The sequence below is a fragment of the Hippichthys cyanospilos genome, chromosome 5 (assembly GCF_059441005.1).
Source record: "Hippichthys cyanospilos isolate Australia breed blue-spotted pipefish chromosome 5, RoL_Hcya_1.0, whole genome shotgun sequence".
In the NCBI taxonomy this organism is placed as follows: domain Eukaryota; kingdom Metazoa; phylum Chordata; class Actinopteri; order Syngnathiformes; family Syngnathidae; genus Hippichthys; species Hippichthys cyanospilos.
Genome location: NC_142373.1, coordinates 10,144,894 through 10,165,572, shown reverse-complemented (window position 1 = coordinate 10,165,572; position 20,679 = coordinate 10,144,894). Strand labels below are relative to the sequence as shown.

Here is a 20,679-nt window from a genome sequence, read left to right as displayed (position 1 = left end):
ACAGCATGATTAGCTAGCTAAACGGCTAACTAGCTACAGTAGTAGCTAACATTCCAGCATCTGGTTGGCATTTTTTTTTAAAGTAAAAACTATCTTCAATAAAAAGAAAAAAAAAATCCCATTTAAAAACTGTTGGGAAACAAACAGATAAAACCAAATGTAGCTTGCTAGCTAGCTGGACAGCTAGCTGCCATCCGTTCTTTTTGTCCAATCAGATTTCTCCATGTGTTGCTATGTCAGTTTAATTTTCTCAGAGCCTTCGGAACGAGTGTTGGAAAAGTAACCTCATCTGTATTAGCATTCTTTTTTTTGTTTGTTTGTTTAAGTGAGTTTAGCGAGGTCATTTATTGCGTCCCCTCGAGGTCGCCGGCCACCAAGTTGGTCACGGTGTATTTTAGTGCGGGATTAGCGCGGCACGCTGTTCTCGCGAGGCACGCCGCGGAATGTGTCCCTCTCGAGTAACCGGCGTCAGCCGTTCACTCGCCCGTCAGCTGCGGGACGACAACAGCCGGGCGTTGGGCACTTGGGAAAGAATGTTTTAGCTAGGTGGACGCGTTGCCGTTCTTCAGCGGTCGAGAGGCGAGAAGACTTTTGGATAACTCCGTTGGCGGCGATGGACGTGCTGGCTTTCCTTTTTCACCTCAGCGTCCTGGCGGGTAAGAGCTGTTTAAAATCAGATTGGAATTTGTCTTTTGTTGGTTTTGGCGCCATTAGCTTTTCAAAAGCGCATTGTTTTAGGAATACTTTTTGAAGAGAATGGCCGAAAACCGAAGCTTGACCCAAATCAAAACTAATGTTGCTATTTGAGTGACAGGGGCACGTGCGCGCCTCCTCGTTTGGGTTTTACTGCCCCCCCCCCCGCCCCCCCCATCTTCTCCTTACTATTGATGGGAAAATGAATCATCATGAAGCACTTGTAATATTATTTTCTTCTTATTTAGTGTAGTATATATTGTAGAGTGTATATTTAGTAATATGTTGTTTCCTGTTCCAATTCATTTGCTCTTAATTTGAAAAGAAACCTGTTTTCCTGTCTCAGAATTTGAAAAAGCATGACAAACTCTTTCATGTTTAAAAATACACTTCTCACTGTTCCACTAAAATGAATGGACATGAGTGGCACGCGACATTCTTTCAAAGGAGTCATTATTTAGTAATATTGTATTTGGCTTCCTGTTCCAATTCATATGCTCTTGATTTGAAAAGAAAATAGTTATCAGAACATAGAATTAAAAAGAAGCATCATTCATTCATTCCTTCTCATTTTTATCGAAAATATATGTTTCTCAATGTCCTATTGAAATAAATGATAGGCACACTAAATTTTTCAGAGGAACTATTCTGTATTTAGTTCAATGTCGGCTCCTCATTTGCTCTTAAATTGAAAAGAAATAGTTCAATTGAAAAGAATTGACATGTTTGGCTGGCTATCTTTTTTCAAATAAGTCTAGTAATAGTTTCCTTCCTGTTCCAATTCATTTGCTCTTAATTTGAAAAGAAAATACCTTTCCTATCAGAGAATTTAGAAAAATCATGACATTAGCTCAGTTATAATCCTGTTAACATTTAAAACACTTCTCAAAATCCCATTGTCCCCACCAAGCCCAAATCAATTCATAAAATGTTCACTTATATGACGCACTTTCATCCTACTGTGAGCTTGCCACTTGCCGCGTTTATTTCTGTCACGTCCGAAAGGGGACACAATCGCTTTGCGACACAATTAGTACAAGCAAGAGCCACACAAGTAGCAAATTGTAAAGGAGCTTTTGTTTGTGGTGAAGCTGGCGCCTGGGCTTCCAACGACGAAACCCGCCTGGTCAAAACCCTCTTCAACGGTTACAACAAGGTGGTCCGGCCCGTCAGTCACTTCAAGGACCCGGTGGTTGTCACCGTGGGCCTGCAGCTCATCCAGCTCATCAGCGTGGTAATATTTCGCGACGCGCACAAAAAAAAGACGATTCTCCGCCGCGATTTAACGTCTTATCGGATGTCGGATGATATTTCCGCAGGATGAAGTCAACCAGATTGTCAGCAGCAACGTGCGACTCAAACAGGTTTGAGGAAGTCACTTTTTAACCCTAAATCTTGCCGTCGTTGAGCTCGTTCATCGCTTTTTCTTGTCCAGCAATGGAAAGATGTCAACTTGCAGTGGAACCCGGAAGATTATGGCGGCATCAGAAAAATCAGAATTCCCTCCACGGACATTTGGCGGCCCGATCTGGTGCTCTACAACAAGTACGTCACGAGGACTTTGATTTTGTTCATATCTACCATTTGTGATTGATATCCCTCCCGAGAGCCAAAAATTCATTCAAAGGGTCCGTGAGCCTGAACGTTTGTCCCAAAATTTGCGCCGTGGAAATTTTACAAAAACTATCATTTAATCTAATGTATACATTTTACAAAAATATCATAATTACTGGATTAAGTGAACGAGTTAAGCGTCACATTTTTGTTTTGTTTTAGAGTGGTGACAAAGCTATTTCCAACTTTTTCCTGAAAAACCTCCAATTTGTTGATTTTTGCAGCCATTTTTGAAACTATCTTTCCAAGGAACTATGTACAATTGATCTGAAAGCTTCATTTTGACAAAACTAGTGCTTTGGTGCCATTATGTGGCATCTATAGTACGAGTCAACAGTCTTCCTGACTGCCAGCTTATTCGTTTGAACCAACTGTTGTGTCCATTTTGTCTTAGCAACGCAGCAAAGAGTTAAAATGAGATCAATGGAAAGGGCAAGATGTCCTCTAGTGAGGACACTAGGACTTAATGGGGTAGTTTACTCAAAACAAATATCCACAGTGGGTACACATGACTAGGTTGCCTTTTTCAGTTGTAAGGTGTCCTCCCGACACACAACCAATGCGTTTGTGTCCACCGTCGTGTCTGCTTAGTCTCAGCAAGACAGCAAAACACAAGACGTCATCAGAGAGGCCAGGACGTCGACTGAGGACACTAGGACTTTATAGGGTACCTCCAATAAGTCAAATATTACGGACCAAAAACGAAGTGGACAAATAAAAAGATCTCAGGAAGACATAGTGGGTGATCTTTTGAAAAGAGGCAAAAACAGCTGTGGGGCTTGTGTCCACTTGCATGTGGACGCTTGGGTAAGGTTTCATTAGGCTAAATATAGCCTGTGTGGGAGACCTTTCACACACACATGCTCTATATGTTATGTCTGACACATAGCGCTCTACCCCCACCGCAACCCCCTCACCCCTCCCTCCCAGGCGCTAGTGTCACCTTGCCTTCTCATTAAAATCACTTGTTCAACACTGTTTTTTTTTTTTTTTTTGGTGCCCGCAGCGCCGATGGCGCCTTTGCAATCGTGCATGAGACCAAAGTGCTGCTGGAGTACACGGGGATGATCACGTGGAATCCTCCAGCCATTTTCAAGAGCTACTGCGAGATCATCGTGCTGCACTTCCCTTTCGACCTGCAGAACTGCAGCATGAAACTGGGTACCTGGACCTATGACGGGAACTTGGTCGTCGTCAATCCTGTAATGACACAAATTCAGATTTATGACTTTGTTTCCGCCGCAATCTTAAAAAAATCAATACATCAAATTCAAATTGGGTAAAATAACCAGCTGAAGGGGTTAAAAATTACACATCGCGTCATTTCAATGGACTTTGTGTTGTTCCTTCTGCGGCGTGCTCTATGGCCACCAGAGGGCGACATTATGCAATATAACCGATGCTAATTGTTAGCTAGTGTTTGACATTTTGCGTGACAACCCCTCTGTAGTAATTTTAATGTATCTTAACATCTTCTTATCAATATTAACCTCGGTCTGACCTTGTATACGACTTGCTGAACTTGTGATTTCATCTACCCAGGATAGCGACCGCCCCGACTTGAGTAACTTCATGGAAAGCGGGGAGTGGGTGATGAAAGATTTCCGCAGCTGGAAGCACTGGGTGTACTACGCCTGCTGCCCCGAAACCCCCTACCTGGACATCACCTACCACTTCCTCATGCTGCGGCTCCCCCTCTACTTCATCGTCAACGTCATCATTCCCTGCATGCTCTTCTCTTTCCTGACCGGACTCGTCTTCTATTTGCCGACGGACTCGGGTAACCCGCTTTGTTTTCTTCATGCTTTTACTGTAACATCATTTTTGAGAAAATATCAAGTCACGGGGAACCTCGTTTAGATGCGTTTCAAGAAACTAGTCAGCATTTTACCGTTTTTAATAGAATCCATTACTAGTCAAGTATATGATCTATAATATTCTATATCCGTTACTATATAAGCTGTGATGTCATTTTCAGCTGGCGGTAATTGGCAAAATGGCCGCCTGCTGAGAAGTATAAAAACAAGAGGATTTTTCTGCTTAATTCATATTCATCTAACACAATATTAGTCCGACTGCCATTTTAAGACAAATGAGGGTACAAAGAACATTTTATGGTCAAGAAAATACTTGAGTTGACCTCCTCTTCCTAGTAGAAGCTCATCCCTTCATGTCAACATAGTTCCTTCACAATGAAACTCTACAAGATAACAAAGCAGTACTTTTACTGTAGCCTATGCTGCAGCACCATCTTGTGGCATTTTCGGGCATTTCAGAAAGTATAGCCAACATTTTGGGGGAGATATTACTGAAGTTTACACAAAACATTTGATCATAGAAATAGTTATTTTTTTATCTTAAGTTGTACAGCTGAACATATGTAATTTAACACCCTTTAACTTATTCCAGCCCAAATCCATATTTTTACCTTTGTTTTTATGAGTCCTGACGTTCATTCGCAAATACTTTGTTTTTTTTAAGCATTTCACTAAAGACGAGTCTAATCATGGTTGTCAATGAAGTAAATAAGTAATGGATTACTTTAGGCAATTACTTACTTTAGTAATTGATTACTTTAGAAGTACTTCAGTACCTAAAGTAATTCAATCACTTAAGTACTTAAGTAGCTAAAGTAACTGATTTATGACTGAATGAGTTAATTACGGAATGGTAACGTACTTTTTTTTAAATTCATGGCTAGCCAAACTAATATTATAATGGTAAAATATTAAACGTAATTATTATCACCTTTTTTTCAGACTGGATTATTGAAAAACATAAAAATATGTTAAATACGAGTTAAATACGGAACGGTAGTGTGCTTTTTCTAAATAAATGGATAGAAAAGCCATTAATAATGGTAAATATTTTTTAAAAATATATTAATATTAATGTATGTATATATTAATCTATATAGCAATATAAAATCTCAGAATTATTATTAATATTATTAGAAATAGCTTGGGTCTTGCAGGTGGGGTTTATGCTATTATAAGGACAAAAATAATCATGGATAAATGACAAAAAATACCAACCGAACGAAATCACGAAGGTAAAATGACGACGCGGCAGCCCGAGGTGTTCCCAACTTCTTGGCGAGCGGCTTTGCTGCTGCGCACATCTGGCTCTGCTCCCACTGCGCAAGTCTGCTTCATTAGCAAGCGTCCCTCCGTGCAGTCGCGTCTGAAAGCAAGCCTTCGCTTTAATGTATAATACATCGCTCGAGTCCCGTTCCCAACGTAGCTGCTGCCAAAATACACTCGATCATAACCGCCAAGCCGTGGGAAACGGCGTGCTTTGCCTTTTACCACCAATAAATGTGATTAAATCAAACGGGTTCGTTTCCAGAGGTCAGAATTCATCAGAGGCATGGTTTTAGAAGCTTCCATCCAAAGCCGCAAACGGTATTTCATGAAGAAAAGCATTCCTCTTCTAAAGTGGATGTCGTCCAGGCGAGAAGATGACCCTGAGTATCTCCGTCCTGCTTTCGCTGACCGTCTTCCTGCTGGTCATCGTGGAGCTGATCCCGTCCACCTCCAGCGCCGTTCCGCTCATTGGGAAGTACATGCTCTTCACCATGGTCTTCGTCATCGCCTCCATCATCATCACCGTCATCGTCATCAACACTCACCACCGCTCCCCGAGTACGCACACCATGCCCAATTGGGTGCGAAAGGTCAGCGGATGACTTTCAGTGTTAGCCCCTTTTTATATAACTGTGCTCTAGTGCCATCTAGTGGGAGTTATAACAGTAACAGGCGAGCTAACTAAATTGATAGCATAGATAGCAGCTAGCCGGATTATTTATGGATGGATGGATGGATGGATGGATGGATGGATGGATGGATGGATGGATGGATGGACAGAAAGCTAGCATAGATAGATAGATAGATAGATAGATAGATAGATAGATAGATAGATAGATAGATAGATAGATAGATAGATAGATAGATAGATAGATAGATAGATAGATAGATAGATAGATAGATAGATAGATAGATAGATAGATAGATAGGTTCCATTAAATGCTAACAGCTAATAAGTCGCTAGCTAATCGTTAAGTAATTGGTCGATATCCATTTCTTTTGTCTTTGGGGGAGCAGCTTTTCATCGAAACCATCCCGAACATTATGTTCTTCTCAACGATGAAGCGTCCCGGAAAGGAAAAGCCTGTGAAGAACATCTACGGGGGCGACTTTGACATCTCCGACATTTCTGGCAACCAGGCCTCTGCCGTGCCCTACCAGTCGCCCATCATCAAAAACCCTGACGTCCGCAGTGCCATCGAAGGAGTCAAGTACATCGCCGAGACGATGAAATCGGACGAAGAATCCAACAATGTAATGCAAACAGCCTTTTTTTTAGTGTTGTTTAGTGTTGTCTAACCCTAACCCTAACCCGAACCCTATTGTTGCTTTGGTCCAGGCTGCTGAGGAATGGAAATTTGTGGCCATGGTGTTGGATCACATCCTGCTGTGCGTCTTCATGGCCGTTTGTCTCATCGGCACGTTAGGCGTGTTTGCCGGACGTCTCATTGAGCTCAGCATGCTCTAGATCAGCGATTCTCAAACTTTTCAAGCCACCTAGAGAAATATACTCCAAGTATGACAATCATGACCAACATTAAAAGACACAAGAGTGATAAGTGTTATCAAAACGAGACAGAGGTTTTATGACTGAAAATTTATGTTTTCTCGTTATTGTAAGCAATCGCAATTTTTTTTAACGTATACTTAAATAATTCAAATGTATTACACATTAAAACGAAAACAAATGCTCAAAAACAATAAGTGATTATTTTGTATACCGCTAGAGGGAGCCCATGTACCACACTTTGAAGAATCACTCCTCGATCTCAAAGTTCATATGAACTTCATTTAATGTTTTTTCTTGTTTGCTGTTTTGGTGCTTTCAAACGACTGTGTTTGTATTTTGCAATATTATTGTGGATTTCTGTATCAAATATCATAATAGTTTTCCCTGATATGAAACTAGTGTATTGAAACACAAGTTAACATGTCTACAATAAATCCTACGAGGATTTTAATGTTCTGTATGTGCATGTTTATGTGTGCTGTGGACATTTTATTATCATTTTTATATTCTAATGAGACTCGGCCTATTTGTGTCCACTGCTGTGTCCATTTTGTCTCAAAGAGTCCGCACAGTTAATTTCAAGCCACCTAAACACATGAGACATCGTTGGAAAAGCCAAGATGTCCTCGACTTTGCACATTAGTGGGTATCTCCAATGTCAGAAGATATACATCAAAAATAAATGTCCTCTAGTGGACACAAATGAATTTGCGGGGTCTCAGAAGGATTTAAATCTCTACTTATTGTTGTTTTTGTTGTTATTTGACCAATAATAAAAGTTTACACTTAAATCATCAACTATTTCAAAAGATGTCTTCAAATATTTTTTTTTTAAACGACTGACGTTCTTGTTGGCTTTCTGCTGCTGATGGAAGGCAAACGTGAGCCCCGCCCCTTCCTTCCTCCCTCTCTTGTGATTGGTCGACTCTCTATCGGCGCTGCTGGCGTTACGAAAGTGAACTGGGAGGGAACGCCCCCCAAAAAACAACAAAAAAAAAAACTGCGGTTCAAAAAGCTGTCAGTGTGACACATTTGCGTATTGCGTAAACGCGTCTCGGCGCCTTCTCGGCGTTTCTCATCAATCGATGTTTTGTTGACAAGCAAACGGCGTCGTTTGTTTCGCGAGTTCATTTTAGCTTGCGGGCTAGCGAACATGATTCGTCCCACCAGATTGTTTGACTGACATTTGAGGGCACGATCAGTGAGGCAACGGTGAGTTTCGGTTTTTCCTCCGCTGACCCTTGCAAATGGCGTGAGTAATTGTTTTAACCACGCAAACACTTTTTTTCCAAACTTATTGATCTAAGTCACAGCTTATACACGAAAAAAAATCGCAGCGTTATCCTGTTAGTCAATATACGTCGATGTTATTTGAACTAAACTGCGTTATTTGCAACACATGACAAATTTATGGTTTAGTTTCCGTGGTTTGAAATGACTAGTGCAAGAACATTTTTATTTACGGGCTGATTGTTTTGGGTGTTGCTGAGGTTATCAGTCGTTTGGTTACCTTTGCTCCAGAGACAAAGATAAATGCAAGTTCTTTCCAAAGACTTTCTGATTTAGTCAAATAATGTGTTTATTATGTTGAACAGTATTACAGGAGTTGTTACAGGCAAAAAACTGGAATATTAAAAACAAGTATTTTGTGTTAAACTGCGTTTTATCGAGTGGAAACCTTTTTTTCGGGGGGGGGGGGCTTTCGGAAGAATATGAACATCTAATTTGTGGAGTTTATTTTTCAATACTACTTTGTTTTTCAGATTGTTACCAGTATGACTATTCACTCTTTGAGTACTCATTGAATCAGTGAACTAAATAAATAATGATTAAACATCAAATGATAAGATCATTCAGTAATTGCATAATTTCACTACATTTCTTTTTGTTTTCTTTCTTTTTTTATTCTTTTCTTATTCTTCTCTTTCTTTTTTTCTTCCAAGACTTGGAATCGTTAGTTTTGAAGCCAAAATCAAAACCTCGGTACATTTGTTTTTATTTGTAGAATTACATTGAACACCTTTTAACTTATGCAGTACCTAAATAATATAGTATATATACCTAAATAATAGTATCTAAATAAATACCTTGTCATGAATTTATGGACTCCTACGAAAAAAAAACGTTTATGGGAGTGATTGAGATGTAAAAAAAAAACAATATATGTATTCAGCTATACAAATGTACAAAACATTTGCAGTAAGAGTGTTAACTGGGAAAAAAACCAAACTTTTGAGTAGTTGTTACGTGAATCGCTTCTTTGAAAATGCTCCAATTGACATGTTTTGCGTTCTGTGTTATCTCACAGTCATGACGTCCATCCATACGTGACATCGGCGGGAAATAACGTCGGCATTATGGAGCTCGGCACCGGCGCCGCCAGCATTTTTCCACGAGGGCCGGGAAACCCGCTGGATCCTTCTGCTCCGTCGTCCAGAATTTCCATCGACAAGCTGCTCCCGGCCCTGCTGGAGTGCTTTGGCGTCATCTCGTGCGGCTACGTCGCCGGCAGAAGCCGCGTCGTCACGTCGGGCCAGGCTGAAGGTCTGGGCAATTTCGTGTCCAAGTTCGCTTTGCCCGCGCTCCTTTTTAAGAACATGGTGCTGCTGGACTTGGGGGATGTCATCTGGCCCTTCATCTGGAGCGTCCTCATAGCCAAAGCGTCCGTGTTTGCCGCGGTTTGCGTTCTGACGCTGCTGGTTTCCAGTCCCGAGAGTCGCTACAGCAAAGCGGGCCTCTACTCCATATTTGCCACCCAAAGCAATGATTTTGCTCTGGGTTATCCGATTGGTACGTATGATGCTTCCGTTCTCCTCTTTTTTTTTTAATATTAATGAATGTGTAGAGTCTGTTACCTGGCTAAAGCATTAGCACAGAGTTTTGGGGTTTTTTTTCCCCCCTAAAAACGAAGCCACTTTATTGTACTTGAACTTATTAAATACAATATAGATCAATCAAGCTATTACACATTGTCCATATCATGTAGTTATTATTTATTTTACCCATTAAAATGTGGATGGTGGGCCACAAATCCACAAAAAGGAGCTTATATTGAACAGGCCAAAGCCCTTTTTAAGAGAAAAGTAGAGCTTTGGTGCCATATTTTAACAAAGTACCCTACTTGCGTGTTGATATTGTTTGTTTTTGCAATATTGATAGGTTACTTTACATTTAGAACATTTAACACAATGTGTCATTTCAAAAAGCAGACATTTAAATCTTGGATCCATATCCTCCAGAGACCCCCCCTATTCTTTCGTGTCCACAATAGTGGACATTAGTTTTTGGTTGGGCTGTATTTTCTGACTCCTTCAACTACTCTGCTAAGTGCCGACGTGCACAGTAGAGTACATCCCGGCCTTTCCTTTGAAGTCGTGTGCGTTTGGGTGTGATGCAAAAACATAACAAATACCTTTCTTTCTGATAAAAATAGATTTGCCGATCTGTCTGCTGTAGTGCAGCGCAAACCACTGGTGAAGATGACCTTTTTACTAATGTTTTGTTTGAAGTATCCACGGTTAGTATCGGCGGCCTCTATAAGTACCCGATACCTTTAAATAAGCCCATTATTGAGCAGATACTGAATCCCAGTGTTGTTATTCTAGTCAACATGTTTGCCACCCACTAAGGAGAAAAAAAAAAAAAGACTTCCTAATTTTTGACTCCATTTGTGTCTTTAGTGAAAGCGCTATACGAGAGCACCTATCCAGAATATGTCCAGTACATCTACTTGGTGGCACCCGTGTCGCTAATGCTCCTCAATCCCATCGGCTTCGCCTTTTGCGAGGTCCAAAGATGGAAGGATCGGCGCGAGCAGCGGCGGGGTAAACTGGTGATCGTGGGCCAGGTGGCGCTCCACGTTCTCCGGAACCCCATTGTCTTCATGGTCCTCGTCGGCATCCTGGCTCATTTTATCCTTCGCCAGAAGATACCGTCCTTCATGGCGGACTTTGTGGACGGTTTAGCCAGCTCCTTCGGAGGAGCGGCTTTGTTCTACTTGGGTCTGTCCATGGTGGGGCAGCTGAAGAAATTAACCAGGTCCGCTGTTGTGACGCTGATTCTGCTCTTGACTGCAAAATTGTAAGTAAAAAAAAAAAACCAAACATCTGGCCTTGTATTTTCATGCTGGTGTTTGTGATGACGGAGCGCCACTTGATTTCCCAGGTTACTGATGCCTCTCATTTGTAAAGAGATGGTGGATCTTCTAGACCACGCCAATCAGTCCAGCCTCTCTAACTACGCATTTCTTTACGGGGTCTTCCCCACGGCGCCCAGCGTCGCTATCTATGCTGCGTACTACAACGCCCACTTGGAAGTGGTGAGTCTTTTAAGTTGGAACAGAATCAAATTTCAATTTGACACATTTGAACCCATTTAGTGCCAAAGACGTATATTTACTGTTTATTTTAAGAGTCCAAACATTTGAATTAATTGATTTGTGAATTATGCACTACAGTAATAATTTAGGTACTTAAGTACAAGAGTAGTCCATTACTTTACGCAATGGAAGTACTGAAGCAAATTTAGGAACCAAAGTAATAGATTACATTCCGTATTAAACTACATAGAGTATTTGAACAGGATATGAATATCTGGCCTCGAATCTCTGGACTTAAAAAAAATATGCATCAAAACTTACCAGTTTGTCCTTGGCAATAAAAGTATTGAGTACTAAAATAATCATCCAAGCTAATGAAGTACTAACTAACTACAAAAACTACAAACTTATCAAGCAATTACTCTAGGTAGTTTGGTGCATATTGTAATCTATTATTTAGGTAATATGTACTAAAACATTACACTACTTTAAATACTAATGTAATCGATTACACTTGGCACTTAACTACATACAGTAATAAAGTATAAAGTTGTGGATTATTCAAATGTGTATTATTATAAAGCTACTGAAAATTCAAATGAAGAGTTTCCTGAAGCCAACACGGTTTTAAATTGATTCTTTTAGCATTTTTGTAGATATGTCAAAACGCCAAATATCCGTGCCGATAATTGGCACGGCTGACGATAGCGCTTCCTCCGATGCCGAGAAATATTTAAGCGATAGCGCTCGAGATCGTGCCGCATTCGATCCCGCGTCGAACGCCGCAAAAAACCATTTCCTCAAACGTCTCACTTATGTTGTTTTGACCGTTTTGCGTCGTCGCGGCCGACGGCGCCCTGCTTCCTGTCAGGTTATTTCCGGAATGGTGATCAGCACTTTGCTCTCCGCCCCCATCATGTTTACCTCGGCCTGGCTGCTCACCCTGCGCCCGATGGATCCCCGGCTCCTCGTCGGCACGTTGCAAGACGTCAGCGTGGATATAAGCGGCGTCTGCTTGGCGGCGCTGGTGAGTCGCGTCACGTGGCGTTGCGCAACTTTCGCACCTGTTTGGACGGATTAAAATGTTTTACAAGGCGGCTGGTTTCCACACTATAAGCTTCATTTCCTCATTCGGTATCACTTTTGACATATTTCTAAGGAAGTTCATTTCGAGTGGGTGTCTGGGTCTCTGGGTTTATTGGTGTTGCGCAACAACCTGGTTGTTCAAAGAGTTTTTTTTAATGTTTTGTCTTGACAGGCAGAAAATGAATGACATCCCAAGCAAACATGACCATCATTGGAAAAGCTAGCATGTCCTCTATTGAGCACACTAGGACTTTTTAGGGTTTCTCCAATAAAAAAGTGGACAAAACTAGGCTGAGTCTCAGGCGGTTAAACCATGAACTCATTCGCCGGAGAGCCAATTTTACTTGGCTGGCAATGAATAATTAAAATGACTGCGACTCCTTTCGTTTGGCAGCAAGTAAGTCAACTTTGGTCACTCCCACAACGGCGCAGGCGCCTGCGTCTAACTGCACAAAAACAACAAGAGAAAGCAACTTCACCCATATGCAGTTACACTGAAATTTTGCACTAGACTTGAGGTGAGCTAGACGCTAGACCTGCAGCGCTTAAACTAAATCAGTCCTCAAATAGTGGGGCAGACCCCACCACGGGGGGCACAAGGGGGCACTGATGACCCCAAGGAAAAGGCTTTTTTTTCCCCTTTTTTGTTATGTTAAATGTAATTGCGATAAAATAAGGAATGGCATCATTTTATTTTAAGTAAGCCAACTGTGTTCACTCCCACAACGGCGCAGACGCCTGTGTCTAACTGCACAAAAATACCAAAAAAAAGAAAACTTCACACTTCATCATGTTGACATCATGTTATCATAAGTGAGTCACCTATGTTCACCCCCACAACGTCGCAGGGGGCCACTTTTTGTTTTAGTTTTAGACTAACACATATAAACGCTGTAAAAAAGTCGCTGTTGATAGTAGTTGAAGATACCCTATGCATTTCCCTGACAGGTGTGGACCATTGCGGTCATGTTTGCGAGTCGAAAGTTCAAGAGGCTACCTCATATGTTCACAACCAACCTCTTCTTGGCACAGGTGAGAACAACGTACACAATCATTTCTGCACGTTTGCCCACTAGGGTTTGCATCATTAACTGGCTTTGCTCGTTGTTACAGTTCCTCGCTTGTTTGGGAACGATCGTGTGGAAATTTGCGGCGAGGCGAGGCAACTTCATCGGCCAGATTTTGTCTTTTACGCTCCTGTGCGTCTCACTCTACAGCACTTATATCTGGCCAGGTACGTCGTGAATCGCAACCACGTCAGGAATACGCGCTCATTTATTATCCGTGTTTGCCTTTCTCGTTTTAGGCTTGATCGCACTTTCTCTCGTGCTCCTGAGAAGGTTTGACCGGTTGAAGGTTTCACCTGGGGTGTTGATTATAGCAGGCTGGGGGTGAGTCAATAACCACCTTGATTTTTTTTTCATTTTTAATGCTCATTTTCCAAGTAATGCTAGTGAGAGTTGTACATTTGAAAGGACAGAAAAAATAAATATCACGACGAACAGGGTTCCCGCATTCATCACCTCCGTGTTGCTTATCTGTGGAGAAAAGCTGCCTGATAACTTCGACTCGTCGCTCTTCTACGGCAAAGCTCAGGTGTGCGGTGAAAATCCATGTTTGTGTTTTGCTTCTTTTCGTAATGCGCGTGTGCTTTGACAGATCATCTGCAGCACGTTTGTGCTGTCCCTCGGTGTACTTCTATCAGGGAGCGCCCTGGTGGTTCTCAGTAGACAAAGCTGGGCCCAAAAAGACCAAAATCCTGTGGGAAATCCATCTGTGGAAGACCTTGTGACTGAAAGTGAACAAGAAAACCAGTATAGGTTGGAACCAGAAACCCAATCCGCAGATCCCGACACGGGTACTGATACTTAACCATCAAGAAGTTACTAATACTTTGATCCCGTTTATGGGTTTATCGAGTCCACATCGGAGATAACATTCGAACACGTATCCTTATTTAGTTCTTCAGTTGGTTGAGTTCACTATCAAATTGAATATTAAAAAAAATTACACAGTGTATTTAAAACAATCCATTAGCTAAATATGAGCACCAGTCAACATTGCGGTGCGTTAACTTATTTAGCTATTTTGACCAGTCGTTTTTCGATAGCTAAATTGTTGAAGTCCAATTATTAGCTTTAAAAAAACACTTGCGTTTTACTGAAAATGACATCACTCGCACTCAAAGCCGGAGTAACGACCAGCTCATCCGCTGGCCGTGTGACATTCACAAGCTGAGCCGTGATTGGTCGTTATCCGAGCCTTCGGTACGTGATGTCATTTTTAGTCGACAGCAAGTGGAACATGTATATTTAAATGTTTTCATTGTACATTAAACATTGTTGCCTTTTATAATCGGAAGCTTGAGCACATTAAGACTTAGTAGGGTAGCCCCAGCGAATCAAAAATGTCCACTACAGTGGACACAACAGGATATTGTCTTTATCCTCTGCAGGGAACAAACGTTCGCACTGCCTATGCACTGAGGCAATGACATGTCTCAAGCATTATAGTGACTCCCACTTAAGTGCTAAGCCCTGCTGCAATTTGATTGGTTGCTACATCCAGGCAGGACTGCCTAGAACTCTAGTGGTATTGAATGAACACTGTTGCATCATGTTATCTGTCCTATACTGCCCCCAGCTGGCAAAAATGAGCACAACAGGACTTCTTTTTAAGTATTTTATTTCTTTGGGTTTATGTGGTGTAACGGCGTTGTATATTTCTGAATTTAACGACACCTTACATTTTTTTGTAGTCCAAAGAAGCAATTTCAGTCATTTTGGGTTTCGCCCTATTATCTTATGATATGCTTTTCCTAGGAACCCGCTTTTGTCTCCTCCCTTCACTAGGTCACTGATAATAAATGATAATTTCCCCTCTTGTTATCAGTTTGCCTCATGCGCGAAAGTGCGCCACCCCAGCCCATGCCTGACATGATCATCAGCACCAATATGAACCACACTGCAAACCCGCTCGCAGGTACCGAAGAAAAAAAACGTTTCATAGTGGAAATTCGGAGGTGTTTCCAAATCTTTATGCTGCTCTATGCTGCCCTCTCAGGTCAAAGTGAGAATAGCAACGACTCAAGCGCATGCCTTGTATTCAGAGTGGAAGAGCAGAATGAGGATGAAGATCCACAAGCGGCCCGCCATGTGCTCTTGTGTTTGCTTTTGGCTGTCGGCTCACTTGCTGTGAGTAAAAAGCATCACCTCAATTCTCTTGATTTTCACCCAAGTGGTTGCACTAACAAATCAACATTCTTCAATTCTTTCTTCCTTTTGAAATTTACGTGCGACAGAACTTGTCCAGCTCCCTGTGGTTGCTATTTTACCAAGACCCGGGCAGACTTTACGTGGAGCTGCAGTTCTTTTGCGCCGTGGCCAATTACGGGCAGGTTGGTGTTCTTATCAAGACTATGAGGACACTATGTCACACGGTATGTGATGGATGACACGTTGTGATTTGCAGGGCTTTCTCTCCTTTGCTCTGTTTGGCCTGGACAAACATTCAATTATTCTGCCCTTTTGGAAGAGGTGAGACCGCTGCAAATGATTCCGTCGTGATGAAATTTTAAGCTTCAACTAAACATGATTAAATATTTGTACTGTGCGTTTAGCGCCCAGGAAGGATAAGGTTGAATATGGGTGCATTTGTGTTGATATGTTGATTTTGTGCCCGTGGATTAGGTTGTGCAGACTGCGGTATGGAAAAAGGCAGGAAGAGCAAGCACAATGTCATGTGAGCGAGGAGATCAGGATGACCTGCGCTGACTTTTTACAAAATCATAAAGAGCAGTGTTTTCATGACATTGTCAGGAAAAGAAGGTGAGGCCATTTCTTCCTTGAAAAAAATAGAATCGTCAAATTCACCATCGCCAAAATAACTTTTTACTAATTGCTGAATACAGCTTGAAGTTCGTGTTTGCTGCGATTTGTTCAGGTGCGGGCTGAGAACTATGGTGGATTGCTTCCTGGGCTGTGAACTTGTGGAGTGGCTCCAGCAGGTAGGCTTGGCTCAGGATCAAGCGGCGGCCATACTTTATGGTACGCGCTTGCTGCGGGGCGGCGTTCTCCAGCACGTCGAGCAGGAACGCGTTTTCCGAGACGCTCCCGTTTATTACTCCTTCGTCACTTAAGCCCGCCGCCCATTCGCGAAGACCCGGACTTGACGGAAAATGCGCCAAAGTGCCAAAGCTCAACCGGAAGCGCTTATTCCGAGCTATGCGAAAGCCGCCATTTACTCAGCGGTCATTTGCTCTCGGGGAGAGATCAAATTTGACATTTCTTTGAAAATGCAAATGAGATGGGGGCGGCACTTCAAATACCTTTAGTACAATTATTGCGCTGGCTTCTATAACGCCGTGAAAGTGTAGCGAACGTGGCCTCCGAATGTAACACATGCCAAAGATGAGTGGAAAATGGCGCCTGACAAGGATATTTCTTATGACTAATATATTGAATTATTACCCTTAAAGGGGACGTCAACCCAAATATTTCTTTACAATGTGTTTTAGGCGGACCCACTTGTCTAAACGCGGCGTTCTGATGAACTCATCCACTCGGTTCAAATTAATCTTTCGTTTTGTTATCTGCCAGGCCAGTATTAAAACGTTTACCGTCGCAATTGGCACTAAATGGGTTAACGAAATTCACATGTTTTCAGTCAGCTCAGGGATGGCCATTTTGCCACTTCCTGTCAACGGATAATGACATCACAGTTTGCAGGGCACAGGTAATGACCAATTACAGCTCAGCTTTGGCATGTCATGTGACCAAACTCGGAAAACAGGTGAGCCGTGATATCTCATTAGCTGAACCCTTAGCAACGGTGATGTCCTTTTCAATTTAGTGTGAAAATGGCCTCCTTCAGAAAAAAAAACAAAAACGAGTGATTTTTTTCTTTATTCATTTCAATTAGGGTGGCAGTTTATAAGAATTTGGTGTTTAAACTAGTGGGGACATGTTATTGTCATGATCATTTTTGGCTTGAATTTTTGTAGTGTTTGATGCCAGTATGTGAGTGAATGTGCACAAAGAAGTGAGCTTATTTCTGTTTGCCTCACTACCAAAGAAGGGAAGATGGAATGTATTTTTTCGGCGTTTTCTATGACGAGCAATAAGAGGTTTGGACTACAAAAAGGGCAGTTATTATTAAGCATATTTATGAATGAAATATAAGTCAGGAAAAAAGCTTTTTTTTCTCAGGTGAAAGACAAATAATATAATATGCAATGACACCTTTTGTACAGTGCTGCTTATTTATGGATTCTTTTGAATAAATCTTCACATATTGTATCCCGCTGTTCTTGTGTGAAGTTAATCAATCAACATGCATGCAAAATATTTGATCCTACAAGTTGTTGAGATAGCTGACGTTTTTTGACTATTGATTAGTTGACTTAGGAGCCTTTGCTGTACAGCTCCATCTCATCCCTCACAGCGCTGGAGAACAAATCCAGCAAAGTTTCCGGCTGCTCGATGCCACGATTAAGTATCTCCTCCATCTTTTTTATTCGCTCACTTTCCAACTTCCTCATACCGAAGATGATCCGCTCTCCCCGCTCCTGCAGAGAATAAACAGCGTTGGTGAATTATTCTTCACGCTGATGGATTTAGCTGGAGTTTGTTTCACCTTGTACGTTTCAATGATGGCGGCCGCAACCTCGTGTTTGGCGAACAAGCTGTGCTTTCTGTCAGGCTTACTCTGAAAGCGAGGCTTCTTCTTTACTGGGTCGTCTGAGCCATAATTGGGAGAACTGGTCTCCTTTAAGTCCACTCGCATGTTCTCCACAAAGATGAAGGGTTTGAACACTGACCTGTTGGCACGGAGACGAGCCGGAAAGTTTTCAGTGGGCATGCAGCAGATATTTCTTTGTGGATTTTTTTATTCTGGTCGATTATACGTTTAAATATGTAGTAGATTTAAAAAAAAATACGGATTTCAAAATTACATCCTTGACAATTGAGTGGCCAAAGAGTAAAAAGGGGTGGCCTTCACCACTCTGTAGCTCTGAAGGTTATGTTACCAATTTGAGGGCGTGACCATCTCTCGTCTTTCTCTTTTTAACCTTTTTACCATTCTGAGCTGTTTTTTTTTCCAGCATTAAGAACAAGTTCCAAGTTAGTTAATGATTGTTACAGATACAAAGGCTTTCTGCAGAGACCTGACAGCCTGAAAAGCCTTAAAATTTGCATCAGACATTTAGATTTGAATATTGTAATGAATAGCAAATAACTCTGTGGCACCCCCTTGTGGACAGGAACAACTTCAGATCACATCCTATCCTGAGCCATTTTCTATTAATTAACGTCCTCCCCAAACACATGAGACATCATTGAAAAGACCAGGACGTCGTCTTCTGAGCACGCTAAGACTTAATATGTCAGCGCCAATGACTGACAAGATATAGACCCCAAAAATGTCCACAACAGTGGACACAAATAGACTGGGTCCCGGGTGGTTAAAAGATGAAGTCATTCACTCTCATTGTCAGCTATAGATGTCAAAGATCCAATTCAAATGACAGGAACCGCCGTTTGTGGCCAACAGAGACGTCAACTGTGTTTACGCTCACAAGAGCGCAATGGCTTGCTGCACCTTTCAGGATCCGGAGTGGCGGTAAAATAGTGAACTCCTGGCAGAGTTGGATCCACGGGTACCACTGACACCATACTGCCTGTTGTCATGAACATGCCCTCCATATTGATGCCACTGTCTTTGTCCCTCAGGATGTCCATCATTGTCTCGGCAGTGATATGCCCTTTAATTCGATGAAAAAAAAGTTATAAGGCTTTCAGGTTAATTTTCTTTTCTCTCTCAAGAAAGCATACGTGAACTAACCATTGTTCTTCCGCAGCATCTTCTTCCCTTCACAGTATCGACTTCCAGATGCCTCGATTCTGCCTGTGTTCATGTAGGAGTAGACGGCGGCAAAGTTGAACGGCGCCTTTCCGTCCCACCAGCCTTTACTTTGTGCGTATTTGCGTAAGTCGGGGTGTTCCCTGTCAATCTTGGTTGTGATGTTGTACTCGTTTGAGATGTTGCGATATCCACCTAAGAGGGACGCATTGAAAACAAACAAACAAACAAAAATAAGATTTCAGATAGCCAGTTTTAAAAAAGTAGATGTCACTGTGGTCGATTTATTGTATTTAGCTAAAGGCACCCTCTAGCGGACAAAAAGTATAATACAATGTCTCGTCGATAAAATTCCACTTGATTCACGGCAACAGCTTCGATAACAAGTTCTCACGTGATTTCTTATTACCTTCCACTCTCTCTGCAGCCCAGTACTTCCCAGAGGTCTCCATCACCCAGGCCTCCTTCCGGTCCGAAATCAGGAAGCTGTTATGGTAAGTGAAGTCACATTGTTCTTCTAAACATGCACCCCCTTGGCCATATTTCTCCAGAAGCTCCGCTATGACATGCACAGATTTCTCAGCAGTGTCAGCTCTTTCAAGTGCAAGTCTGGAAAAAAAAAAAAGTTATTTTCCTTATGACCAATGCAATGCATTTAGAAATGATGCATGGCGGCCTTTTTACCTGACAAGATCCATGCCAAGAAGAGCCTCCTCACCATCAGCGCTTTCTCTTCCCCATACTGCCTCGTTCCCAATACAAACTTGGTGCTCATTTGCACCCATTTCTGCGCCCCAAAGCCACGCCGGTCTGCTCACAACAATTGCATATGTGTGGGCAACTTGCTCTATCTCGATGTAAGTGCACTTTTCATCAGGAAGAGATAGACAAGAAAAAACATGATCAGAAAACAGATTAAGATAGAAAAAAAGAATGCCGAGACTGAAAAACATGCACTTACCTCGACCTTTGACCCCGGCTCGTAGTCTGAGGCTGGGAAATAAAGCACTTCCTGGACTTCATCACAGGGTCTGTCGGAATTCTTTCCAAAGATGATGCGGTGTCCCTCGGTGGAGGGGGGCAGGGCCACAAAGGTGTCACAAGAGCACGGATGCATGTTGGATCAGAAACTGACTGACAAAAAAAAGAACAAAAAAAAGACGTCACTTACGGCACACTTTGCATACTTAATTTTACCATTCAAGCGCAAATAAAACACCATATAATAGATATACCTGCACTAACTGTCTTACACAATCATGACTTGTGTTTGTTTCTCCAACCTCGGTGGCGCAGTTGTTTGCGACAGTCACGTGACAAGGCTTAACCGTGGGTGGTGCATTCCTGTACCTCGGATTTTTCTACAACTTCTACTACTGAATACAATACAATACTCTACTACCGCTACCCTAATTTTGTTTTCGTGCATCAAGTGATTCAAGGACGTGTAACATAAACCTGTGCAGTAATTAAAAATGGTGTTTATGACACTCAATATGTTTGCTTGTAGA

At 42.0% G+C, this 20,679-nt stretch overlaps 3 protein-coding genes across 5 annotated transcripts; 2 read left to right on the top strand and 1 right to left on the bottom strand.

Annotated features, from left to right (window-relative positions):
- The first annotated feature begins 390 nt into the window (after positions 1-390).
- On the top strand, positions 391-7,358 carry chrna1 (cholinergic receptor, nicotinic, alpha 1 (muscle)). Of its 2 annotated transcripts, XM_088415384.1 has the most exons (9): positions 391-656; positions 1,785-1,927; positions 2,013-2,057; positions 2,129-2,238; positions 3,314-3,509; positions 3,850-4,087; positions 5,760-5,983; positions 6,411-6,647; positions 6,733-7,358. In XM_088415384.1, exons 1-9 carry the CDS (start codon positions 614-616, stop codon positions 6,859-6,861), a joined length of 1,365 nt encoding a protein of 454 aa, XP_088271510.1. In that variant the 5' UTR covers positions 391-613; the 3' UTR covers positions 6,862-7,358. The 2 variants fall into 2 exon arrangements, with proteins under 2 accessions (XP_088271510.1, XP_088271509.1); XM_088415383.1 differs by lacking the exon at positions 391-656 and having other exon boundaries at positions 919-1,927.
- Positions 7,359-7,909: 551 nt separating this feature from the next.
- On the top strand, positions 7,910-17,604 carry gpr155a (G protein-coupled receptor 155a). Its single transcript, XM_088415520.1, has 16 exons — positions 7,910-8,115; positions 9,212-9,693; positions 10,584-10,983; positions 11,068-11,221; positions 12,093-12,248; positions 13,256-13,339; positions 13,421-13,541; positions 13,614-13,698; positions 13,813-13,903; positions 13,967-14,165; positions 15,200-15,289; positions 15,371-15,501; positions 15,609-15,704; positions 15,779-15,843; positions 15,997-16,134; positions 16,250-17,604. Exons 2-16 carry the CDS (start codon positions 9,261-9,263, stop codon positions 16,443-16,445), a joined length of 2,439 nt encoding a protein of 812 aa, XP_088271646.1. The 5' UTR covers positions 7,910-8,115; positions 9,212-9,260; the 3' UTR covers positions 16,446-17,604.
- Positions 17,450-20,495, bottom strand: scrn3 (secernin 3). Of its 2 annotated transcripts, XM_088415522.1 has the most exons (8): positions 20,404-20,495; positions 20,130-20,302; positions 19,853-20,034; positions 19,578-19,777; positions 19,151-19,363; positions 18,908-19,070; positions 17,942-18,125; positions 17,450-17,873 (listed from the first exon to the last, which is right to left on the bottom strand). In XM_088415522.1, exons 2-8 carry the CDS (start codon positions 20,283-20,285, stop codon positions 17,709-17,711), a joined length of 1,263 nt encoding a protein of 420 aa, XP_088271648.1. In that variant the 5' UTR covers positions 20,286-20,302; positions 20,404-20,495; the 3' UTR covers positions 17,450-17,708. The 2 variants fall into 2 exon arrangements, with proteins under 2 accessions (XP_088271648.1, XP_088271649.1); XM_088415523.1 differs by lacking the exon at positions 20,404-20,495 and having other exon boundaries at positions 20,130-20,397.
- Positions 20,496-20,679: the final 184 nt, after the last annotated feature.